Below are 27,316 nucleotides of genomic sequence, written 5' to 3' on the forward strand. Positions count from 1 at the left end.
GTAGAATTTTCACTGATTTCTAGTACTGAGAATGACAAAGTAGCTGGTTTTGGACCTAACCTTCCTACCGTAAACAACTATAAAATCTGGACAAAATCTACAAAAACAGCTGATGTCCTTAATACAGGGAAGCACAAGAAGTGAGTCCTACATTTACCCAGACCCTCTCCCTGAGAAAACTTATGGGCTGTGGTGCAGGAAGGTAGAGCCTAAACAGAAAACACCAGTGTCACTGAGCTCAGGAGGCAGAGATCAAATTTTGGAGTTGCCAAGGCCAGTGGGACTTGTAGGAAGAGAGGAGGGTGTTGCAAGAGACAACTATAGAAATCTGAATGGAATCCTGGCCTACACAGAGCATGATTCCAGAAGCATTGGCAGAAAACACCTGCTAGGAGACTGAGAGCTGAAAAGATTCTGGAAGTCAAACGGTCTTGGAAAAATGTTGGAGTTTGTACCTAGCTAGAGTAAAGAGATACTGGTGAATGCTTCAGGCATTTAGTAGAGATCACAGAAGGCCCATGCTCTAGGAGTAAGGAAAACGCCCTAATACTAAGAACTGTGATTTGAAATAAAGGCAAAACTGAAGTAGATCTCGAGGCCGAAAGCCAGACCTTAACAGGAACATGATAACTTAAGTGTGTAACAGCACAAAATTCAACACTCTGTAAAGGAAGATGTCATAATCCGAAGTCTCAAACTGTCTCATCCGCAATGTCCACTAATAAGAAACAAAACAAAACTAAAAGCAGACCTAGATCTGACTAGATAATATAGTTAGCTGATAAGGACTTCTAAATAATGATTAATATGTTAAAAATAGAAGAAAATAAGGATGAAATAGAAAAAGGCAGAGTATTTTAAGAAAATTCAAATGTAGGAAATAAATGAACATTATACAACTGTAAAATATCTAGTGAAATAGTGGCTGAGAAATTTCTCAGTCTGATTAAATACAGATTCAAAAAGGTGGAAAATGTCTTATAATAAAGAGACAAAATAATCAGTAGAAGCTCAGATGACCCAAATGCAAAAATTAACAAATAAGAACTCTAAAACAACTATTTTCAATTAGTTAAAGAATTTGCTAGAAAAGATGGATAGCTTGGACGGATAGGGAGGAATCAAGCAGAGAAATGGCAACTAACAGAGACCAAATGGAAATTCTGAAACTAAAATTTATAAAATATGAAATGAAAAAAAAATTACTGAATGGTTTAACAGAAAATTGGATACAACAGAGGAAAATGTCAATGAACCCAAAGAGAAAAAAAACTTTCAAATATGCACAAAAAGAAAAAAGAATGCGAAGAACAGACTAGAACGTATAAGGGATATGGGACATGCACTTATTTCCAAATATGGGCAAGATCTTCTATATGTAGAAGTTATGTTGATCCGTTCTTATACATTACTTCACGTAATCCCTATCTCTGATTTACTTTTCACAGAATTGGGGCACCTCCTGAAAGAGAGGAAGATGACAATTCTGCTGAAGAAGATGAAGAAGCTGAAGAAGAGGATGACGACGAAGAAGAAGAAAGTGAAGAAACTGGGGACGAAGAAGAAACAGAAGAGGAAGAGAAACAGGAACATGAATCCCAGCAACAGGCCACAAGCAAAGAATACATTGCTATTGGAGATTTTACTGCTCAGCAAGCTGGGGACCTTACATTTAAGGTAGAAACAAGAGTAGAACCTAACCTAAGGATAGTTATGCATACCTAACAGAATAAGAAAACTTTATATATTACATATTCCTGGTATCGTTTTTAAAGACTCAATCTATTTTAATAAAATAAGTATAACTTATGATTTACAGGCAGTAGTCATGTGAGATTATGTTGTCAATGTTACCTGGTAGTAAAATAGTAAAATTAAATGCTATTCTATTTTTGAAAGTAGTTTCAATGTGGATAATTTCTGAGTTAGGGGTAAATTTTAATTTAGCATTTTTTACTTGTTTTGATTTAAGAAGGGAGAAATTCTCCTTGTAATTGAAAAAAAACCTGATGGTTGGTGGATAGCTAAGAATACCAAAGGAAACAAAGGTCTCATTCCCAGAACCTACTTGGAGGTTAGTCTTTTTTGTTTATTCTTCCTTTTTTCAAAACTTTTCTTGCATTTTTAATAAAATGTTAAGCTCTATTCTTTGATCAGTTGACCAGTGAATGAGTTGATACGGAATTTACTTTAATTTTAGAGGGACAGGGACTGGGAAAATCTTGTTTGAACAGTCATGGGGACCTGTGAAGTGCCGTTGTGCAGGTAAGGCCTAGGTTATGACACAATGAAAGTGCTTTGTGGATTAAGGCTGATCATAAAAATTAATAGGAGCTTACTGTTTGTTGTCAAACGAAACCACAGTTAACTTTGGGTTAACTTCCGCTAATATATGATCCCTTACTAGGAGGTAAACATACTATACATGCATGCTTGCAACTTATTTCTTTTTAATGTTTCACTATATAGCATGGTCATTTTCTTTGCCAATATATATAGATATGTGTTTGGATCAGTGCTGTCCAATGAAAAAATAATGCAAACTAGAAATGCAGTTTTAAGTTTTTTTCATGACCACACTGAGGTGCCTTTGTTTTCTGACGCCATTTCTAACACTAATAGTGTGATTTTTCTCTAACACCAAATATGTGTTGTTTTTCCACGCTAGTTCTCTGAAACCAACCAGGTGTCCAAACAATTCAATTCAATTCTGACACTAACTCCTGGAGTTAGCACAGACCCCTCAAGTTAAGGGCTCACCCCACAAGCTGCCCTAATTCAGATGCCAGTCACAAGTCCCAGGGTCCTGTACTTCTGAGCGACCAGCTGTAAATTCAGTTCCCATACACGCTTCCTCAGGTTTGATAATTTGCTAGAGGGACTCACAGAACTCAGGAAAACACCTTCCTTGTGTTTACCAGTTTATTATAAAGGCTACAGCTCAGGAACAGCCAAATGGAAGGGGCGGATAGGCAAGGTATTGGGACATGGGGAGAGTGGGACCTGGATCTTCCTACCCGTACCCTCTCTGGTCTGGGCACCACCCCCCTCCAGACTTCCCATGCCCACTAGTACAACACTTCAAAGTGGTCACCGACCTGGAAGCCTCCCTAAACCCTGTCTTTTCGGGGTTTTTATGGAAGTTTTATTATATAGCCATGATTGATTAAATGGCCATTGGTGATAGAATTTGGTTTCCTGCTCCTTTATCCTCCCCGAAGGTGAGAGGACTGGTGGGATGGTGCCCTGAAAGTTCCAACCTTCTAATCACATGATTGGTTCTTCTGGCACCCTGCCCCCCACCCCACCCACCCCACCGCATTACCTCAAGAATAAACTCAAGTCTGATTGAAAGGGACTTATGAGGAATAACATAAGACATTCCTGTCACTCAGGAAATTCCAAGAGTTTTAGGAACTCTTGCCAAGAACTGGGAATAAAGACCAAATATATATATATTTTTTTTTTCTTTTTAATATTTCATTACGTATATATCATATATGTATATTTATTATATGACATGCATTTAAAAAAAGGAAAAAAGGAAGTACCTAAAAAAGGTGGCTCAGTCAGTTAAGCCTCTGACTCTTGATTTCAGCTCAGGTTGTGAGATTGAGCCCCGTGTTGGTCTCTGTGCTGACAGCACAGCCTTATTGGGATCCTCTCTCTCCCTCTCTCCCTGCCTCTCCCTCCCCCCACTCTCTCTCTCTCTCAAATAAATAAACATTAAAAAAGAAAAAGAAACAGGTGATTTTTAATAGCATATTTATATTATCTAATATATCAAAATATTATCATTTCAACCTATAATCAATATTAAAAAATCTTTCCTTTTTTTTTTTCATACCAAGTCTTCAAATTCCAGTGTGTGTTTTACACCTAAACAGCACATCTCCGTGTGAACTGGTCACACTTCAAGTGTCAGTAGTCCCACATGGCAATGGCTGCTGTATTGCACGGTTCAAGTTAAATCATCTTTTCAATGGTAGCGTAGTATTCCAATTTCAGGTAGATGTACATGTGGTTTCCAACCTATAAGAACTAGGTTGCACGGAGCTGTGATTAGCTTCCACTATGAGATACAAAAGACCCCCCAAATAGTGGCTTAAATAAGGTAGAAGCATATTTCTCTTACGCGTGGAAGAAGTGTGGAGGCCAGCAATCAAAGGATATTGAACACCCCGTCTAATATTTCGCTCTGTACTTAAGTGGGAGGCAGCCCTTCCAAGGGTTATCTCGTTAGTTTAAGTTGGCTGCTAGATCTTTTAATGATTCCAGGAAGCGAAAGAAGAAAGGGGAATAAGAGGTCAAAAGGCATGAGCTGCTATCTTTTTAAGACGATTTCCTGGAATTTACACAAAAAAACTTCCAGTGATATCTCCTTGATCAGAATGGAGTCTCCTGGTAACACGCAGCTGCAAGCAGGGTTTGGAATACGTAGACTTCTAGCTGGCTCATTGCTAAAATCAGGGATTCTGTTACAAAAGAAATGGTGGACAGTAGGTACCAGCCTATGTGGTGATCAATCTACACAGACGTCTTTGTAGGTTCATCTGATTTATCCCCTTCAGATAAATTCCTAGGTGTGCATTGCTGGTGCAAAAGGTTTACGCCTTTATATTTTGATTTAATGTGCCAGTTTGCCCTTCAGAAAAGTTCTGCCTCTTTGTACTCCCGTCCCCAGCCTCTGAGAGTACTTGTTTCCCTACGCATGTGCCTGTGATGGCTGCCTGCCCCCAGTCTTTACGCCATGGTGGTAAGGCAAAAAGAAGCTCGTTGTTGGTTTTTATTTGCATTCATTGTACTGCCAGTGAGGTTGAGAATCATTTACTATGCTTTCTGGCCATCTCTACTTTTACTTTGTAAATTGCCTTTTTTTAGTTCTTTTGGCCGTTCTTCTAAGATTTTAAAAAATTGTGATTTATAAGAGTTTTGTAATATTTTCAGAATAAGGGTATTAACCCTTGGAAATCTGTGATAGAGATTTTCTTTGGTGACCTTCAACCATGTTTATCTATTATGTTGCTAAGTCTGTCAGTATTTCCATGTCATTTATGATTTTTGGAGTTGGTATTGTAATTGGAAAGGACTTCCCCATCTCAAGATTATTTTCTTCTTTTATAGTTCTTTTATTTCTATCTTCTTTGTTTCCATTGGAATAATTTCCATCTGGAATTTATTTTGACTATACTTGCTCTCTACCTCTATCCTTGTAATTTTTTCAACTAGCAAAGCTATCAACAATGTGTTGAAATAGTTTTCCCACTGATTTCTTATTATACCCACCGTGTACATTCCTGTCAATAGTTGAGCCTTTCTGAAAGTCTTTTATTGGTTGATTTTTGCATTAGATAAAAAGCGCTTGATATTTCAATAATTTTTCAGCCCTATAATAAAGAAGAAGGCCAAGACTCAAGTGAAGAAGGCAGCGAAGAAGATACAGAGGTGGGGGACCAAACAGCAGAAGGGGCAGAAGTTAAACAAAGGTAAAAGGTGGGAAAGGATATCAAAGTGAGTTTAAGGAACTTTTTATTTTTACTGTTGTAAATAGTTCAAGAATCTCTTGAAATGGAGATAACTTGCATTTTGAGAACTGGGCTTTTCATATTACTGTTTGCTTCAGTACTACTTTAATTTTGTGATTATTTTTAGTGCATGATATTTTTCTATCTCGGTTTCTTTTAGAGACTTCTAAGTTTTTAGAACTTACTGACAATTAAATATTTTGTTCTTTGATTAATGATGCTCCCTAATTGCGTAAATAGTCGTGGGCTGTCTGTGCGTTCACCTTGCTTTTTTTTCTCCCCCAGAACTGATTCTCATTGGAATGCTGTCCGGAAAGCTATCTCGGAGGTTGGTATTGCCTGTCCTGTTAAACGATGTCTTGTTTTGTTACCTAATAGTTCTGATAGAGTTCAGATTCAAAACAGGATGGAGACTTTGGAAGATAGCTTTGGATCTTAAACAGGGTACAGGGCACGAAATGTACAGAGCATAAAACATACGGTTCATGTAATATTTCTCATTAGGCCTCTTCTGTAAGAAGAGTAGAATTGAGGGCTTGCAACTATTTCTTATTGATTCTGCCTGAGTTTTCTATCATTTGGGTAAAGATATTAAATTCCAGTAGATATGAAAAATTCTAAAAAGCTCAAAAAAGTGAGAAATTATCCATATTCCTATCATTTAAAGGTTTGGGTTAAAAAAAAATTTTTTTTAATGTTTTATTTCTTTTTGACAGAGAGGGAGAGACAGAGCATGAGCAGGGGAGGGTCAGAGAGAGAGGGACACACAGAATCGGAAGCAGGCTCCAGGCTCTGAGCTGTCAGCACAGAGCTCAACGCAGGGCTCGAACCCACAGAGGGCGAGATCATGACCTGAGCCGAAGTCGGAGGCTCAACCGACTGAGCCACCCAGGCGCCCCTTAAAAGTTTTTTTTTAAGTTTATTTATTTTGATAGAGAGCATGATCAGGGTAGGGGCAGAGAGAGAGGAGGGGGAGAGAATCCCAAACAGGCTCTAGGCTGTCAGATGCAGGCCTCAAACTCACAAACCACGAGATCATGACCTGAGCCGACATCAAGAGTTGGACACTCAACTGACTGATCCAGCCAGGTGCCCCCCCCCATTCCTATCATTTTAAAAAGTTACATAACCAAGTGAAAATCCACTCCTTTCCTCCCAGAAGGAATCACCATTAATAGTTTAGTAAATATCCTTTCTGACCTTTTACACCACGTATCACTTACATGGACGTACTCGTGTATGTATGTGTGTGCGTACACATATACAAAAAAAAGACATGAATTCTTCAGTGTGTATCAGTTTACGACGTTAACTCACCTGTTACGTGGCAGCACACTGTAGAGCAGGACAGGAGGAGGGACATTTTGATGAAAGATGTACAGGAAACAGCTGGTCTGGAGCTCAGAGCTGGGCACTGTGTAGGGCTTAGGTGCGTAGGGCTTAGGTCCTTGGGAGAAGCCAGGATTCGATGATGGCATCCTCAGGAATTTGGGGCTAAGTTGCTGTATTTGTCCACTGAAGTCTGCATGTTTGTGTTTTCCTTCTTTGGGTTGTAGTTGCTATAGCAATAAGAGAAAGTATTATAGAGGTGAGGAGACACGAATGAAAACGAGCAACTGATTTTGGTTTTTACTGTCTCCAGCAGATAAACACTATTGATGTGCTAACCACAATGGGAGCTATTCCCTCAGGGTTCAGGCCTTCTATGCTCTTCCAGCTTCTAGAGGAAGGTAACGCGCGTCTGTGAGCCACCACAAATTTGTAGTTAAGCAGTCAGGCTTTGGGATTAATTTTCTGGTTTTAGCCAAAACGAGTTGTTTAAGAGGATGTTGAATATCACATCTTTCTAGTTCTCATCTTTTCCTTCATCTTTCCTGTGACAGTGGAGGAAGGATCCCTGACCCTGTCAGCCTCCAGCCTGTGTGCTCTGGGTTTTAGTCCCTATGCTTTATTTCAAAAACAATGATTCTTAATCGTTAGCCCTTTCGTGTATCTGCAGCCCACCGCCCTTCCCCACACTGGCTTCTTCCCTCGTCATAGTACCAACACACCTGATACCTGCACCTTTTAAGAAAACCAGCCCTTCTCACCCTCCCTCATTCTAGCCAAAGCCTCCCTTTCTCTCCATTTCTTCACAGAAAGACTTTTCTGAAGAGCTATTATCCATTTGCATTTCCATTTTCTTATTCGTTCTTGGATTTCTCTGTACTTGACAACATTTGCCCGTAAGCTCGGTAAAGAGAAATAATGTTGGGGAGGATCTCCTGTATAGCCTGAAGTGTTGTGTTATCTGTGGAAGGGCTGCTTTGAGTTCCTCTGCTGCAAGGCTCTCAGCCCTCCCTGAATGCGCAACTCCTTCCCATCTTTGCATCCATCCCAGGGGCAATTCCACCTTCCTGGAGAGGTCTCCTTTGACCAATGTAGGTGCCCCCTACACCCTTCCGCTTGAGCATGCTTTATGGACCTACGTTAATTTATAATTATTTTACTTAACCTCTTCTACTTATTTTGTTTTTATTATTTCCCCCACTCAACTGTAAACTAATGAGGGCAGGGGCTGTATTTCTCTGACTCACATACTTTGTGAGTATTTGCGGGTCTTAGCAGAGTGCCTGGCACACAGTGGGAACTCAGAAATGATTTCTCAAATGAATAAATGATTTTATAATCAGTATTCTTCACAACTAATGTATGGGAGAACACTATAAAAATGATTTTGTCTTAAGAAACGAAATTAATGATTATATATTTTTCTAAAAAGTATTCACAGATTTTCTGCATTTTACAAAAACATTTGAATGGATCATCTTCATGACAGGGCATGTTACTGGCCTAAAAGTTTTTGTTTTGTTTTGTTTTTTTCTGAAGCTCTCCTTTTTAACCAGCTATATTGCAGAGATGTACTCTAGTAACAGGAGTTTTTATTTATTTATTTATTTAAATTTTAGTTAACAGGCAGTACAATATTAGTTTCAGGAGTAGAATTTAGTGATTCATCACTTACATAAAACACCTAGTGCTCACCACAAGTGCCCTTCTTAATATCTAGCCCATCTCCCCTAACCCACTAAGATCTTTCTTAAAACTGCTTTAAGATCAGCCCTTATGTGCTTCTATATTTTCTACTGTTGTTTTTACACATAAATAAATCTCCATTGGCATATATGCCTTAGAAAGCAAGTTCCAGTAGGCAGCTTGGCATTTTGGATGTCTGCTTCCTAAATTTGTGGCATAGCATTATAGATTTTTGGCTTAGGATTTCATTCCTTTCTTTGTAAGAAAATAAAGGAAAACTTGGTTTTGCAGGGAATCAATTTCAAGCAAGTTACTTCTTACAACCAGAGCTCACTCCTTCACAGCTGGCCTTCAGAGATCTAATGTGGGATGCTAAAGCAGGCACGGTGAGTATGGTCGCTATCAATAAAATTACACCTTTCCAGATTTTATCATGGTTGCAAGTATATGAATAACATGTAAATTGATTAATGCATTATTGAAAATAAAAAAATTGTTTCTGTATTTTAATTTTTAAACAGTGATAACTTCATTGCTAAGACAAAACTTGGATTTGTTATCTTGACTTTATTTTATTTATTTTCTCTGTTGCTCTCTTCTGCCGTTGTTACAAAGGAAATAATACTAGGTATCTCTCTGAATCATTCTTTGCCTCAATTTCTTCATTAGAAAATTAGAAAATTCCCAATTAGAAAAGGGAGTGCTAATAATAATGGTTCCAACATAGGGTTACTGAATTACATTATATGTGTGAAGGGCTTAGAACAGTGCCTGGCACATGATAACTCAGTAAGTGTTAGATTAACTTGGAATGAGGAAGTTCAAAGTCTTTTATGATTATACTTGTTTTGGGGAGAGCTTGGAGTAAAGGATTCCTGGTATTCTGAGTATTTGAAGTGGGAAATAGTCTTTATATTTAATTCTAGCCTCCTCCCTTTTAGCAGAGTTGAACCACATTAGAGCACATCACCCCCCTTCCCGTTGACCTTCTGCCCTCTCTCCCTCCCTTTTTCAGAGCCTCAAGGGAAAAATAAGAGGACCCAGCATGGTTAGGTTTTGCCGGGAGAGTGGTGTAGAATTTTCTCCTCTCAACCTGAACTTTGCCTGGAACCTCCTTAGTATATAAAGTATCTTTTATTTCAAGTCAATAATAATGTTGCATTTGGTCTATTTAGTGTACTAGAACTTGCATGAAGGGCATTTAATTTTATGAACTTATACCCAGAGAACTAAATATTCAGCTCTTATTTCTTTTTTTTTATTAAAAAAATTTTTTTAACGTTTATTTATTATTGAGAGACGGAGAGACACAGAGCATGAGCAGGGGAGGGGTAGAGAGGGGGAGACACAGAATCCGAAGCAGGCTTCAGGCTCCGAGCTGTCAGCACAGAGCCCGACGCAGGGCTCAAAGTCACAAACTGCGAGATCATGACCTGAGCCGAAGTCGGTCGCCTAACCAACTGAGCCACCCAGGTGCCCCTTCAGCTCTTATTTCTTAAATTGAAAATGTGACAAGCTGTTAGATATTGCCTTATTTTTTCAATGATATAAGTTATTTAAATGAGGGGCTCCTGGGCGGCTCAGTCGGTTAAGCGTCTGACTTCGCATCAGGTCATGATCTCACAGTTCATGAGTTCGAGCCCCGTGTCCAGCTCTGTGCTGACAGCTCAGAGTCTGGAGCCTGTTTCAGATTCTGTGTCTCCCTCTCTCTCTCTCTGCCCCTTCCTCACTTGCACTCTGTTTCTCTCTCTCTCTCTCCCTAAAACAAATAAACATTAAAAAAATATGTTATTTAAATGGAAAGGCTCATGACCATCAAGCAGAATGTTAAGAATCAAAGATGTCTTTAAATAAGAAACCAGAGTGGCGATTTATTTATTGACGTTCTGAACTATACTTGTGAAGTAGAACTGAATAATCATATCCAATGGTCAGTGCATTCTATCAAAGCATCTGTATAAGAAGCCAAGAAGCAATGTAGGTAAATGCTTGGAATTAAAACAAGGAGGAGCCAGCCAGATATTAATGTCAGGTGTCATTGGTTACTATGCTGTGGTGACCTTCTATAGTTGCCTATGTTATATAGGAATGAATTGTAAGAATGGACCTGGAATGCAGTGATTCCATGATCAGGTCATACGTTTTACCTAGTTGTACTATTTTTTCATTATGATTTTTATGCATTTACCACCCCCCCCAAATGCAAATGTTTCAAATAGAAAGATTTGTGCAAATTTTACCAAAGGTTTTTATTTAAGTGGAGTGGACTATTGAAACCTTCCTTGTGTGCATATGTTTATGTGTAAATTTTTTTCTTTCATCCTTTTTTATTCTGTGTACACTTAAAGTATTTATTAAAAATGCTTTGAAAATGAATTTGTCTTATAAGTCATAAAGTAAACCCTGTTTTTATAACCAATTTTTTTTCTCAGATTAAGTCAATACCAAGTCGTGTTTCATTCATTCTGACCCTCTGGAGCTGTAAAATGATTCCTCTTCCAGGAACAAGCATCCAGGTTCTCAGTAGACATGTTAGCCTCTGTCTGTTTGATGGAAATAAGGTGAGCTTACTGCGGAGTAAAACAGATCAATCAGGATAGGAGAGTACTTTGTTAATGCTGCATATTAAACATGTACTGCATTGAGTTTGTCTTTCTGTTTGTCTCTCTTCCAATTTCTCTCTCTCTCTCTGTATGTTTATGCGTACATATAAAATAATATGTGGTAGAGTGCAAACTGTAAGGCTCTGATGGCATAGGTTTAATTCCTGGCTCTTTCAGAGTTGCCAAGGGTATGATGTTGGTGTATATGTCCCAGTTAACTCCTCTGAGCCTTAGATTTCTCACTTACAAAAAAAGGTACTGATGCCTGTCTTCTAGTATCGTATATAGTTCAGGTCTTGAGTGTACAGAGTAGTTTATTTTTTACAAATGTACACCTGTATAATCAACATCCAGATCAAGACATGGAGCATTACCAGCACCTTACAAAGTTTGCTTGTGTCCTTTTTCGTGACTCTTGCAAAATTAATTGATTTGTTTGTGAGACACGGCTTAAATACAGTGCTTAGATGGAATTTGTAATTTGTCGGATGTTAACAAAATACTGCTTAGAGAGAAGTTTACAGCACTAGCTGCGTTAGAAAAGAATTCTCATGTTGAGAGTCTAAGCTCCCTCCTGAGAGGGGGTTCTCGGGTTGAGATCTATGGACGAAGAGGCCTTTAGAAGGCGAAGGGAAAAGGGAAGAGGAGCCTGGCCAAAGGAACATCACAGGCAAAGGCCCTGGTGGGGAAGGACTCGGGAAAGCCAGTGTGGCCAAGTGGAGGGAGGCAAGAGGAAGTGTGGGATGGGGTGACATGGGAGACATCAGGAACACGGTATGAGACACCGTAAGCCATGATGTAAGAGAGTTTTGTCTTTATCCTAAAGACAGTGAAGTCATTGGAGGAAGTGACAGAGTTTAGATTTACACTTTGGGAATATCTCTGGCTCTTCTTTGGAGATGAATTACAAGGGGGGCCAGAAGGACATGAGTAGACCATTTGGGGTCTTTGGCACAGTGTGGTGGTCAAAGGGCAGCCCGTGGCGCCTCCAAGAAAACAAAACTTGGAGTCAGTCATTTGTCCCAGATGAACCTCGGCTCCACCGGCTTGGTGTGGGATGCTGACCAAATTACTTGGCCCCACTCTCTCTCACTTTCCTCATCTGGTACGCATCTCTTAGGGTCCATGTGAGGATGAAATGAGTTAATATAATAGTAAAGCACTTAGAAAATACATAGAACATAAATGTGGCTAGATGAGATATGAAGCGGATACCTTAGTCTGGGGAAGTGGAGATCTCGGAGAGGAGAACCGTGGCTACAGGGATACGTAGACCGTAAAAACCACAATCTGATGCTGGCTTGCAGATGGAGGGTGAGGGAGAGCGGAGTGTCAAACATGCCACTAGGTCTCTGGCTTCCACATCCGGGCAGTTGGTGGTGACACTCAATGAGATAGGGAGCACTGAGAGCTGATCAGATTTGGAGGAGTTTGTGGGTTTAGCTTCACTCATGCTGAGTCTACTTACAGCTCCCAGTGCCTTTCTTTCTTTCGGAACTGGGAATAAATAAATGAACCGGGTCATTCCAGTGATCCTCCCTCATTTCTACACACCCTGCGCAAAACACTGCCATTAATAAGCCAGTAGGTGTCATCAGCGACCAAAAAAAGGTGAATTGCCTTCTTTGCTTAGATCTGGTTTGATATTTCACTTTCCCTCTCCCTATGCTCATAAATGAGAACCTAAAGACTGGAATTTTATTGATCTAACATATCAAGATATTAGAAGTTATTCATTAAAAATAATAGAAGGGAATTTATGTAACTAATTTATGTCAAAGTTCCAATTGACAAATTAGAGATGATAGTTAATAGTTATATAAGTACTTGTGCTATTTACCTAAGAGTGCTTCCCTACTTCTAGGGAATAAAAACAATAAAAGCATTATTGTTAAAACTCTATGTAGAGTTTGAACTCTAGAACCATCAAGAACCACATCACACAGTATTATATTTACTTCCGCCATCAAGCATAATTTAGAAAACTTGGAAGACAATCTGTTGTATTTATCCTTATTTTTACTCTTTCCATTGTTCTTCCTTCCTTCCTAATGTTAAAAGTTTCCTGATTTTAACATGTTCTTACTGTTGAGAGAATTTCCTTTAACCACTCTTTCTGCTGGCTACAAATTCTCGTTGGTTTTCTTTATCCAAAAATGCCTGTTTCCCGTTTATTCCTGAGGCATATTTTCACTAGATATGGAATTATGGTTTGGCCTTTCTTTCTTTCCTCCTTTCTTTCTTTGTTTCTTTCTTTGTTTCTTTGTTTCTTGCTTTGTTTCTATCTTTCTTTCTTTCTTTGTTTCTTTCTTTCTTTCTTTCTTTCTTTCAGCACTTGAGAAATATTGTGCCCCTTCGTTCTATGGCTTCTGAATGGCAATCCACTGTCACTAGAATTGGTGTTCCCTTATTGGTAAATCTAGGTGTTATTTCTTTCAAGACATATGGGTTTCGTTTTTATATGTTTATGATGTACTTGGGCATGGATTTCTTGGGTTTATCTTGTTTAAGGTTTGCTCACCTTCTTAAACTATAGGCTTATGTCCTTTGCCAAATTTGGGGATATTTCAGCCATAATTTTCTTGAATACTTCTCTAGCTCCAGACTGTCTTCTGGGACTCTGATGACGTGAATGTGCGATCTTTTGTTATAATCCCACAGGTTCCTGAGGCTCTGGTTTTTTTTGTTTTTTTTTTTCCCATCAACTTTATCTTAGTTGTTCATAGTGCATAATTTCTATTTTCCTACCTTCAAGCTCCCTGATTCTTCGCTTTTTTATTCAACATTTGAGTCTGTCCAGTGAGTTGTGTGTGTTTGTGCACACCTTGGTTATTGTGTTTTTCAATTCTAGAATTTCCGCTAGGTTGTTCATTTTTATCTTCCATATCTTTGTTGAGAGTATGTATTTCTTTCTGTATTTTGAATTAGTTTCAAACATGTCCATAGTTGCTTATGGAAGTATTTTTAGGTGTCTGCTTTTCAGGCGTCAGATAATTCCAACATCTGTGTCATCTCAGTGTTGCCATCTGTTGATTGTCCTTTCTCATTCAAGCTGAGGTTTTCCTGGTTCTTGGTATGATGAGTGATTTTTCAATTGTATCTTGGGCATTTTGGGTATTACGGGTTTCTGGATCTTATTTTAACTTCTGTTTTAGCAGGCCCCTGACACCATGCTGTCAAGGGAAGGTAGGTGGCACCTCACCACCCCAGGTGAGAATGGAAGTCCAGGTTCCTCACTTGGCTTCTATTCACATCCCTGGGGGGACAGTGTGCTTCCTGACTCTGGGGCCCCGGTAGACGTTCACGCTCCTCACCAGGCCTCCACTGACAGCACTCACTGTGTCGTGCCTCAGGACCTATGATCCCTAGCCAGTCCACTTTCCTGGCTCCACATTGGACGTTATGTAGAAAATAAAAATAAGGTTTGTAAATTTCATTATATTAAATTTTACGTCAAAAAATAACTGTGAATAAAAAATGAACTCTAGTTAATGATATGCATGCTAGTTTAGAGAGAGGTTACTAATGTCTGCAGGCTTGCAGCGCATCAAAACATAAGATGAATGGAGGGGCACCTGGGTGGCTCGGTCGGTTAAGCGGCCGACTTCGGCTCAGGTCATGATCTCACGGTCCGTGAGTTCAAGCCCTGCGTCGGGCTCTGTGCTGACAGCTCAGAGCCTGGAGCCTGTTTCAGATTCTGTGTCTCCCTCTCTCTGACCCTCCCCCGTTCATGCTCTGTCTCTCTCTGTCTCAAAAATAAATAAACGTTAAAAAAAAAATTTAAAAAAAAAGATGAATTGAGGGATAGATAGATGATATATGTGATAAAGCAAGGATAGTAAGATGTTAATGGTAAAATCTAGGTGATGAGTATATGAGAGTTCACTGTATGTTTCTTTTAACTTGTCTGATATGTTTAACACATTTCAGAATCACCACCATTGTATATTTCACCCTTTTAAAACATGAATTAAAAACCCTTAAGTACTCACTAAGAAATAATACATCCACTAATTACCCATCTGTTTTGCCAATAAGAGAAATAGAAAGCAAGCCTGTAGCTCACATTTAGAATCTTTCAGATCTTGGAACATTATAATTTTCCAATTTGTTTATTTGTCTCCTTTTAGATCTATTTTATACTCACCTTATTTTTATTGGAATTAGCAATATTTTTAAAAATATGAACAATTTTACGCATAGAAATGTGCAGAGGGGTGCCTGGGTGGCTCAATCAGTTAAGCATTTGACTCTTGGTTTCAACTCAGGTCATGATCTCATGGTTTGTGAGTTCAGACTGCATGTCAGGCTCTGCGATGGCAGTGCTCAGCCCGCGTGCGATTCTCTCTCTCTGCCCCTTCCCCACTCAACGCACACTCTCTCAAAATAAATAAAACAAACAAAAAAAGGAACGTGCAGAGAATAACGTAACAGACACTCATGGCCTTATCACCTAATTCTATTGAAGCCTCCGAGTTTGTAATAAGTACTCTAACTTCTTTTAAAATAAAAAATGAGTACTTTCTGCTCAATTTTCCGTAAACCTGACTTCTCATTAAAAGTAGTCTATTATTTAAAAAAATTTTCTTTTACATTTATTTATTTTTGAGAGACAGAGCGTGAGCAGGGGAGGGACAGAAAGAGAGGGAGACACAGAATCAGAAGCAGGCTTCAGGCTCCCAGCTGTCAGCACAGAGCCCAACGCGGGGCTCGAACCCATGAACTGTGAGATCATGACCTGAGCCGAAGTCAGGCGCTTAACCGACTGAGCCACCCAGGTGCCCCAAAAGTAGTCTATTATTTTAAAAATAAATACTGCAGGGCTGCCTGGGTGGCTCAGTCAGTTAAGCATCCGACTTCAGCTCAGGTCATGACCTAATGGTGTGTGAGTTTGAGCCCCACATCAGGCTCTCTGCTGACAGCTTAGAGCCTGGAGCCTGCTTCGCATTCTGGGTCTCCCTCTCTCTCTGTCCCTCCCCGACTAGTGTTCTGTCTCCCTCTTTCAAAAATAAACATTAAAAATAAATAAATAAATAAATAAATAAATAATGAAAATAAAAGTAAATACTGCAAGTATGATTGAAAGCCCCAATGTATCCCTCCCATATCCTGCTGGTTCCCTCCCTCCATATAGATAACCCTTATCCTAAATTTTGTTTTATTAACTTTATACAGCCTAATTTTTAATAATCCCATGCTTTATAAAATGGTATCATATCCTTGTACCTTCTGCAAATTTCTTTTTTTCCCTTTATGTTTTATCCAAGTTGATGGATTTTGCTCTTGGTCATTCTTTTTAACTGTTGAGTGGTATTTCATTACATGGACATGCCACCATTTATCCATTATTCTCTTGAACATTTCTACTATTATAGTCTTTCAGGGAACATTCTTATACACGTTGATTTGCGTTCATGTGAGACAAGGCTTTAGAATATGTATAAGTGTACTTGGGAGTAGATTGCTGAATGGTGGATTACTGTGTTAGGTAATGCCAAATTATTCTCCACAGAGGTTCTTCCAGGTAATACGGCCGTGATCCCAGTTTCTCCATATCTTCACAATCGATATTATCTTTCCAATGTTTTGGGTGTGAAGTGGAATCTCATTGTGGTTTTGGTTTTGATTTCCCTGATATCTAGTGTGTTTTTAAATGTCTCTTCTTATGTTTATTAACCAATCAGATTTCCATCATTATGAATTGTGTTTTGTGTCTTTTGCTCATTTTTCTTTTGGATTTTTATAAATTTAAATCTTTCATTTGGATTTCCAAGCTTCGTATAACTTAATATAAGTATGTTAAATATATAATTGATTTATAATTCTTGATAAATACTGGACATTTTGTTGGTTATTTGCATTCCAAGCACTTCCAGGTCTGTGGGTTGGCATTTAAGTTTGTGTTAAGTTCGCTTCCAAGAACAGAAGTTCTAAAGCTCATGGATGTTAGCTGTATCAGTCTTTTCATTTATGGTTTATGCTTTTCATGTCTTGTTTAAGAAATCCTTCCCTTGTATGGAAACCAATCTGACAATAAATTTCATATTAATAAAATAAAATAAAATTAAATTAAATTAAATTAAATTAAATTAAATTAAATTAAAAAAGAAATCCTTCCCTATGTCAGGATCATAAAGATACTCTCTTTTATTTTCTTCTAAATATTTCTGTTCACTGTGGTATTGACTCTACCTAGAATTTATTTCTATGTATTTTGTAAAGTAGAGATCTAGTTTTATTTTTTCCATATTTATAGCCAGTTGTCTCAATAACATTTATTAAAGAGTTCATCTGTTCCCCATGACTTGCAAGGCGGCTCTGTTATGTAGCAAGTGTTCATCTCTATATGGATTGGGTTCCGGTGTCTGTTCTGATCAATTGGTGTATTTGTCTTTCCCTGGACCAATAATAGTCTTAACTGCTATGGCTTTATAATATGACAAGCCCCCTCAGTTTGCTTTCTATATAAATTATTCTTAACTAATCTAGACTATTTGCTCCTCCATATGAATTTTAGCATCAACTTGTTAAATTACATTTTAGAACCTGGTTGGGATTTTTAATAGAATTGCATTGAATTTTTAGATTCATTTTAGTAGAAGCTTTACAGAATTAACTCATAAAGCCTTAAACATATGACATGATCTTTCTATGTATTCTGATCTTCATTTTTATTTTATCATAATGTTTCATAATTTTCTTTATAAAAGTCTTGCATAGTTCTTTTTTTTTTTTTTAATTTTTTTTTTCAACGTTTATTTATTTTTGGGACAGAGAGAGACAGAGCATGAATGGGGGAGGGGCAGAGAGAGAGGGAGACACAGAATCGGAAACAGGCTCCAGGCTCTGAGCCATCAGCCCAGAGCCCGACGCGGGGCTCGAACTCCCGGACCGCGAGATCGTGACCTGGCTGAAGTCGGACGCTTAACCGACTGCGCCACCCAGGCGCCCCTCATAGTTCTTGTTTAAATACAAATATTTGGGGTTTTTGTCATTTTTAGATAAATATATCATCATATTTATTGCAAATTGGATCATTGTCCAAATCCAAATATAGTAGCCACTAGCTGAATGTTACTATTTAAATTTAAATAATTATTTACTTAAATTTAAAATAACTTTAAATGCATATTAATTTAAAACTTAATTAAAATTAAATGAAATTTAAAATTTAGTTCCTTGGTATCACCAACTACATTTCAAGTGATTGATAGCCATATGTGGCTAATGGCTGCCATATTGGATAGCACACACAGAATGTATTTATTATCACAGAAAGTTCTATTAGAGTTCTATTGGACAGCACTGGGTCCCTATATCAAGAATGTTACTGAGTAACACATTTGAAACTCTGACTTTTTTAAAAGATGGTAAAACATAAGTCACATTGGTAATTGATTGACATGGTTATTTACAGTCTGCCTTTGCCTTTTCATTTAAAAATCAAATTTTTATCATCAAGTTTTTCAAACATTCACAAACGTAGAGAGAATAGTATAATTATCAAGATTTTGCTCAACTGGCTAATCTATCCCCAATGTTTTTCTTCATTTTTTATAAAAGCATTGTAGTGAAAACTTTTGACATTCCATTTTATTCCTATATATATATATGAATCAATATTTATGCATGTATAAACATATAAACATTTTCTTACATAACCACTTTGTTTAATGTCCACTCATTTTTGAGAGAGAAAGAGAGCGAGTGGAGGAGGGGCAGAGAGAGAGGAAGACACAGAATCCGAAGCAGGCTCCAGGCTCTGAGCTGTCAGCACAGAGCCGGACACAGGGCTGAAACCCATGAACTGTGAGATCATGACCTTAGCCGAAGTCGGACCCTTAACTGACTGAGCCACCCAGGCACTTTTCGTACATAACCACTTTTCTTACATAACCACCATTATCCCCTCTGCAATATTAAGAATCATTCCATTTTTCTATCTAATACCCAGCCCATATTCAGATTTCCTGGTTGTTTTAAAATTTTTCTTTGTATACTTGTTCTGATCCATACAAAGTCCAAACATTGCATTTGGTTGTCATGTATCTTAAGTCTCTTTTAATCCAGCAGTCTCCTTTATCCTGCCTTTTAATTTTTGTGCCATTAACTTGGAGAAACTGGGTCAGCCATCACAGAGAATGCCTCACTTTCTGGAGTAGCACTGCCCATAGAACTTTCTGTGATAATGGAAATATTCTATGTCTGTGCTATCCAGCATGGTAGCCACTAACCCAATGTGGCTTCACACATGGCTAGCATGACTATTTAAATTTTAAAGTTAAAGTTAAATAGCTACATGCGACCAGTGGCTACTATATTGGATAGTACAGCTCTGGAAGATTTCTTTTTACTTCCTTTTATTATCATTAACTTGTTTCTCTATTTACCTTCCCCCTGCCTTATTATTTCCTGAAAATTAGCTAGTTTTGGTAGCTATATGAATTGGAATCTTCTTCTTATATTTTCTTTTCTTTTTTTTTTTTTTTTGAAATTGTTTAACTTTTTATAAGTTTATTTTTGAGAGAGAGAGGGCATGAGCATGGGAGAAAGAGAATCCCAAGCAGGCTCCACCCTGTCCGCTCAGAGCCAATTCAGGGCTTGATCTCACAAACTGTGAGATCATGACCTAAGCTGAAATCAAGGGCTGGATGCTTAACCTACTGAGCCACCCAGGAGCCCCACCTCTTATATTTTCTAAGTGGTTATGATTGATGCATAGAAAGCTATTGTCATTTGGAAGTTGATCTTATATCCCAAAACTTTACTGAAATTGCTTATTATTTCTTTCTTTTTTTTTAAGTTTATTCATTTTGAGAGAGATCTCATGAACCGTGAGATCATGACCTGAGCCGAAGTCAAGAGTCGGATGCTCAACCGACTGAGCCACCCAGGCGCCCTGAAATCGCTGATTATTTCTAATACCTTTAAAATATAGTGTCACTTAGACTTTCTATAGTCTCAAATTTCTTATGCGTATAGTTGCATTGCCTGCAAATAAAGACAGTTTTGTCTCTCCCCTTTTTATACCTTATGTCTTTTTGCTGTCTTACTCTTTGGGCCAGGGACTACCAGGAAAGACTGCCTTGTCTTCTTCCTGATACAGATGTCAGTGTTTCTGAAGACTCGCCAATGGGATGTTTGTTACAAGTTGTTGATAGGTACTCTTTCTGTGGTGAATTCTCCTCTGCTCCAAGTTTTCATATTTACAAGTAAATGTTGAATTTTAGCAAATTCTTTTCTTCATCTATTGAGATGATCATTTGACTTTATTCCTTTAATTTGTTGAGCTGGTATACCACAATAATAGATCTTCTGATATTGAAACATCCTTTCATTCCTGGGATAAGCTCTTCTTGATCATAAACTTTTTATTTTGTTTAAAAAGAAATACTGCCGATTGATTGGGTTCACAGAAATTTGTTTGGGATCTTTGCATTACTATTCGTAAGCAAAATAGGCTTATGATTTTTTTTTTGTATTGTCTATATCTGGATTGAGCAGATATTAGGCACACCTCATTCACTATAACATGCATATATTTGGACTTATTTCCCTTCTTTGTGTGTATCTTTTCTGTTTATCATCTTTTATCTTTGCTTTTCTCATCCTGTCATCTGTTGAAATATTGTTGTCCACATTCCATTTTTTTCTACTTTTGATTTGGAATCTATAGATTATATTTCCATTAAGTGGTTACCTTTCAATTTTTAACATACCTACTTAGCTATAAATTATTCTCATAAATCTAAAATTATCCTGTACTTCTCTCTTTTTCTTAACACATCAAAGATACTAATAACATGCTTTATTGAATACCCTGCCCACATCTTGTTAATGTTGTCTAGAAGTAAATCTGGCCTTTTAAAAAGATTTTTTTTAATGTTTATTTATTTTTGAGAGACAGAGTGTGAATAGACAAGGGGCAGAGAGCGAGGGAATGGAAGAGAAAGAAGGAGACACAAAATCTGAAGCAGGCTCCAGGCTCTGAGCTGTCAGCACAGAGCCCAACATGGGGCTCGAACCCACGAACCAATGAGATCATGACCTGAGCTGAAGCAGACACTTAACTGACTGAGCCCAGGTGTCCCTGGCTTTTTTTTTTTTTTTAAAGCAATCAATATATAGTTACATATATCAACATATCTTGTTAATTTCAATCCTCAGAGTTATTTCTTGTGTTGTTAGTACAGTATTTGATTTCTTCACGTACCTTTAGAGACACATTTTACATGAAAGATATGACTCTCTTTTCCCTTCTACCTAATAGTGTTGTGGTTTCTACCATCAGCACCACCCCCCCCCCCACCAATTCCAGTCTTGAACCAGATTTTATAGTGGAATTTAACGTTCTTAATCTAAGGTTCATGAAAGGGCCCGCTTGTTGCCTTGGTTCCCAGCCTGGTATCATGGCTTCATCTCTTTCCTCTCACCTGCTTAGGTTCACCACTTCCTATGAGGGGGAAGGTTGGCCACCATTTCTTTTTCATCCTGCTGTCTTCAAGCCGTAAGGCTGTCTGTTCTGTCATGTGTTGAGTACTGTCAGCCTCTGTAACAGGTAAAGCCAGCCTCTTGCCATCACATCCTGCTTCTAGACTCAGAGCCCGGGAGATCCCTGATTTTACTCCCACCCTCCTCACAGCTTTCCCCTTCTATCTATGGCCCATTGACTTGTTCATCTTACTTTTGAGTTCTACTCTCTCTCTTTAATTATCACTCCTTTATGTCGGGAGCAGAGCCACCGTGTTAATGTGCAAATTCAACATGCCATCTTGAGCAGAAGTCCTTATGTATTCTTAATACAATTTGCTAAGTAGAAGCCTCTAAACTTTTTGACTCCTTGATTACCTCATCCTTTGTGTTCTGGGTTTGTGCAGAAAACAGAGCGGTTCTGAGCCAATTGTTCACCCGCTCTTGCTGAAGTTTCTGCAAATGTAAAATGAGGTGTTTGGACTAAGTACTTTTTAAATGTTTATTTATTTTGAGAGAGAGCGAGAACAAGCGTGAGTGGGGGAGGGGCACGGAGGGGGGAGAGAGAGAATCCCAGGCAGGCTCCTCGCTCAGCACAGAGCCTGATCTGGGGCTCCATCCCAGGATCATGAGATCATGACCTGAGGCTGAAATCAAGAGTTGGACGCTTAACCGACTGAGCCACCCAGGCGCCCCTGGACTAAGTCCTTTTTAGCTCTCAGAGTCCGTAAACCAAAAAAGGTGTAAAATTATCAAGCAGAAGAAGTTACTCCCGAATTAAAATCAGGATTGTCCAATTTGAAAAGATAAAAGCAGAGATGGTAGGAGATCTCAATTTCGATGACTGCAAAGGACTTTGGGTATTAGAAGTGAGAAAGGCTTCTTGAGAAACTAAGAGGAACCTTAGAATAGATAAAATGCAATCTTACATTTAACACCAGGTAATAATGAAAACAAGTTTGTACTCCCGAGAGTTCAGGCTGAGAATATATATTATTTTAGGAGGTTTTAAATAAATTCCTACGTATTAGTTGTTGAAGGAAATGAGCACTTTGTATATGTGGAAAACAACTCAGCTGCCCGTAAGATAATCCTAGTTGTCTACCAATAGGGACATACATAGAGGGCAGTGAATTGAATCTGACCTCATGGGACATGTTTGGGATAGTTTCTAATTGTTTTTTAAAGTTTAGTTTTAAAAGTGCTGTACTAAAATATTTGTATCTAAAATAAAAATTTTAGGGGCACCTGGCTGGCTCAGTGAGAGAAGCATGTGACTCTTGATCTCAGGGTCGTGAGTTTGAGCCCCACATTGGGTGTAAAGATTACTTAAATAAATAAACTTTTAAATTAATTAATTAAATAAATAAAAGTTTTATGTTATCTGTTTCTTTGGAAGATGTCAATTTTAGCAATAACTTTACAGAATTTGAACCCTTCTTTGCAGTTTTTGCTTCTTTTGTATTTCATTGCCTTATGTACATTGTGGGACTAACTTCTTGCAGAAGCATTTTACAAGAGATTGAATTGTAGGAAGAGTATAATATACGGGGCTGGAGATCTTGAAGGAAACTGAGGCTGTGTATCTGGGCTATTATTAGCATTGTCAGTCTTAGTGGCATGGTGATGGGCTACCATAAAATGCTCCTGTGGGTCACATTTCTTAATAGGTCATTTGTAGCTGAAATTTCACTTGCTTTTCTGGCAAACCTGTCTCAGTAAGTATTTCACTTACTATAATTTCTTACTAGTCAAAGGTCTGAGTCTGAATTTATTTTTTCAGTTCTTTAATTGTTTTAGAAATTAGTGCTATAATAGTTTTTTGTTAATCATTTTTAAAGTTCTGTATGTACTTGATGTAAAAAAACAAATCACAGAGTTGCACAAACTAAAAACCGTAAGAGCCCCCTCGAGGCCCTCTGCTCCACACAGTATAGCCTGTTCCCTGTTCCCTGTTTGGGATGTAGGAGTGGTGATGTTTGAGAGAGCTCTCTACAGCATGATCTCATCTAAGAAAATCTCATTTCAGGTTCTGAGCAACATTCATACAGTCAGAGCCACATGGCAACCTAAAAAGCCCAAAACATGGACTTTTTCTCCCCAGGTAAGGAATCTGCTCAGTGAATGGAATGAAATGTGAACATTTTTTTTTTTTAATTTTTTTTTTCAATGTTTATTTATTTTTGGGACAGAGAGAGACAGAGCATGAACGGGGGAGGGGCAGAGAGAGAGACACAGAATCAGAAACAGGCTCCAGGCTCTGAGCCATCAGCCCAGAGCCTGACGCGGGGCTCGAACTCACGGACCGCGAGATCGTGACCTGGCTGAAGTCGGACGCTTAACCAACTGCGCCACCCAGGCGCCCCTAATGTGAACATTTTTTACCTGTTAAGTGATAGGCAGTTCATTTCTAAGGCAAAGCTGTCCACACGTACCTCTGATATAATGTGTTTATGTTAAGCACAGAATATATGAGGCCGGATTTGAATCTTTGGATTATCTCACGTTCTTTGGGGACTTGATGAAAATTACTTTTGTTTCTGACTCATCAGAGTTATAATTCCTATGAATCATCCCATTCAGTGGATTGCAGGGTTCAATTCTAGGAAATGCCCCCTGATGAAAATGAAAACAAAAAGATAAATTTAGGAAGTGTTTTTAACAAATAAAATCAACTGTGTTAATGAGAGCTGTGGTTTGATCAGATAAAATCAAAGGTGACACCCAGGGCTGGTACATTATACCCAGGCACTGTTAAGACTGGAACAAGAAAAGACTGGAATAAGGTTAGGTGGTTTCAAACCACTGAATCCCTATGACATAGATGTTAGTGAACATGAAGATATCTTTATGTTCTTGTTATAATATTGTCTATAGTTTATTTTGCTTTACTTTTTTTCTACCTCCAAAGTCTCATTACTTTAGTATTTACTTCCCATAACTAATTGCCTTGGGGCACCGCATCCTAAAAATCCTTCATTAACCTTTCTCTTACTGCATCAAAAGATCTTCCAGCAAGAGGGGTTCAAGGAGAGGGCACAGGTTGTGGAAGAGGCCCAGCCATCTGGCTCGTGTGCTGTGTGTATCCACCCGTGGCTATAGCTCATCTCCTAAAAGTCCAGTTTGATTTTCTAAGTGTCCCACCGCTTGTATTTTGGTACAGTGCTTCACAATTCTGGTGTTGCGTGTGTACATGAAGCATTTAGGTACAACTTTCTAAAATTTTTTGGATATAAAGATGAACTGTTTGGAAGGATAAATCATATGAAATTGTTCCTTTGTTGAATGAAATTAAATATCTGTTAGGTGCCAGACATTCTTCCCAGGCATTTGGGAACTTACCTGTTAGTAGAGAAGAAACATATACAGACAAGTATAATAACAATAATCTGTGTTTATGGAGCTCTATCCATGTGCCAAGCATGGTGGTAGGTCCTCCTGGGCACTATCTCATTTAATCCTTAGAGTAACCCTGTGGAGGCGGGGTTCCTGTTGATAACTACCACAGAGACAGAATGTAATGGTTATAGGGCTCCAAGTACTGTGGAAACACAGAGGAGGGTGACATTAATTCTAGCCCTCAGGCTCAGGGAAGGTTTTGTAGAAGAGAAACTAGGCCTTGAGGGATGGAGAGGATTTTATAGGCAAGACAGAGGGATGTGGTCGTCCAGAGAGAAGGAAAGGAATGAGCAAACAAGGAAAATATGTAAGGCCCACCTCGGGAAAGTTGAGCAGATGTTTGCATGAAGTCTTCGATTTTAGTTCTGTTTACAATGAACAATGATCTATATAAATATCTTATTATGTATGCAAATTATTTTTATAACACCTCTGAGGACCTGGGTAATAGTACTTGTTTCACAATAGCCTCTACTCTAAGCAAAGAGCAAGTGAAGGTAAAGGTTATTTCCCTTCAACACAACAATTAAATTTTTTAAACTTGAAATCCTTGATGGGTCCAATCCATTTGGTTCTTGTTTCCTTTAAAAGACCGTTATTGTGATGCAAATGTGTAAACTGTGTACAGATGAGTAAAGCTGAAACGTCCCTCCCATTTTAAATTTTTAGTAGTAACTTCGTTTTCTTCATTATTTCAGGTCACAGGCATCTTGCCATGCTTGCTTGATGGTGATTGTTTTATCAGATCCAATTCTTCATCTCCAGATCTTGGAATATTATTTGAACTTGGAATTTCTTATATTCGCAATGTATGTCAGTTGAAAGATAAAGCTTTCTAATGTTAAGAGAAGTTTTAAAAAAAGCATTTACAAGTAAAATAGTTGAGGTGTTTATGTGTAATAGAATTTTAATCTCTCAAGGAATGGCAATGGTGGTATGTGTGTATATATATATATATATATATATATATATATATATATATATACCGCTGCTTTTTCAGTAGCATTTACAATAAAACTGTATTTATTTATATTTATAGCCTGAGTAAATGAACTCCAGTGCTTTTAAGGAATCAAGGTTTGAAAAGGATGAGACTTTTCAGAAAGCGATAAAACATGTTCAGTGGCATTCCAGCAGTGTTTTACCTTGTCCTAGAGGGTCAGGGGTGGCACTTAACCTTGTGGCTGACAGTTCCCATTAAAGGACCTGCCAGAGTGGTAATTTTTATAAAGGGAACGACAGAACCTTGGATTATGTCACATAAACGATTGAACCAGTGGGTGTGGGTCTGTGATAGTAATTTACTTTTCTATTAAGTTTTTAATTTTAATTCTAGTGTAGTTCACATATAGTGTTATATTAGTTTCAGGTGTACAATACAGTGATTCAGCAGTTTCTGTACATTGTTCAGTGCTCATCACGATAAGCCATTCCCTTCACTGATTTCATGTGATAGTAATTTAAATGTCTCCACACTCTAATAGTACCTTGGTAGGTATAGTATATATACTTGGCCTCAAGGTAACTCGGAGAACCAACTGTTACTATATTAATAATATTACACCACGCTTTCATTTCTTTAAGGCAAATTCATCCATGTGTGTTGTGGGTGGGTAGGACAGGAGAGGGAAGCAGGGCCCCCAAGCAAGTCCCCAGTGGCCTTCAGCAGCTGACAGTGGAGGTAAAGTTCTAACCGATGATTACAAAATTAAAAATGACTGAATGTGTGCATTTCATCTCTCACTGAGACAAAGCTCAAATCTGGTGTAGTGTTGTGATTTAGATCATTCCACAAAATATTTGTATCACTCAAGAAACAGTAGCAACAGTTTCCACATCTTCAGGCTTAGGGGATTTTCAAAAGTGATTCGACAAGAGAGGATCTTTCCTTTATATAACTGCCTTTGCCATCTGGCCCACAAGGAAAATGGGACCCACCATGTTTCACGTTATTTTCTTGGGAGGAATTGTTTATTTCTAAAAGTGAATGCTAATTTTGTTCCCTGTAAAGGACCTAGTATGTGCTTTTAAATTGGACTGGCTCAGACATTCAGTTTTGTATGCCTTTTTATTTCCTAGTCAACCGGTGAAAGAGGAGAGTTAAGTTGTGGCTGGGTGTTTCTTAAACTTTTTGATGCCAGTGGAATTCCTATTCCAGCAAAGTAAGTCGGCTGTATATTCCTTCCAAATGAGTAATTTTGTAGAAATTCATCGGTTAGAATCTGCATACCTTAGGTTTGCAGAGTGTACATTCTGTTAGCATTTCAAAAATTTGTGGGGAGAGGGCTTTTAATGTTGATTGTA

At 38.2% G+C, this 27,316-nt stretch overlaps 1 protein-coding gene across 1 annotated transcript in view; it reads left to right on the top strand.

Moving 5' to 3' along the window:
• NPHP1 (nephrocystin 1) overlaps positions 1 to 27,316 on the top strand; it is a 60,147-nt gene that overhangs the window by 10,890 nt on the left and 21,941 nt on the right. The window contains 13 exon segments of the mRNA XM_047068961.1: positions 1,449 to 1,677; positions 1,973 to 2,074; positions 5,386 to 5,486; positions 5,811 to 5,868; positions 5,870 to 5,908; positions 5,911 to 6,038; positions 6,611 to 6,614; positions 7,168 to 7,255; positions 8,832 to 8,926; positions 10,973 to 11,101; positions 23,643 to 23,717; positions 25,711 to 25,821; positions 27,092 to 27,174. Coding sequence (XP_046924917.1) covers positions 1,449 to 1,677; positions 1,973 to 2,074; positions 5,386 to 5,486; positions 5,811 to 5,868; positions 5,870 to 5,908; positions 5,911 to 6,038; positions 6,611 to 6,614; positions 7,168 to 7,255; positions 8,832 to 8,926; positions 10,973 to 11,101; positions 23,643 to 23,717; positions 25,711 to 25,821; positions 27,092 to 27,174 — 1,242 coding nt within the window.

Source organism: Lynx rufus, unplaced genomic scaffold, assembly GCF_022079265.1.
Source record: "Lynx rufus isolate CCGP_SWC_20201006 ecotype Redwood Valley unplaced genomic scaffold, mLynRuf1.p SCAF_8, whole genome shotgun sequence".
Taxonomy (NCBI): Eukaryota; Metazoa; Chordata; class Mammalia; order Carnivora; family Felidae; genus Lynx; species Lynx rufus.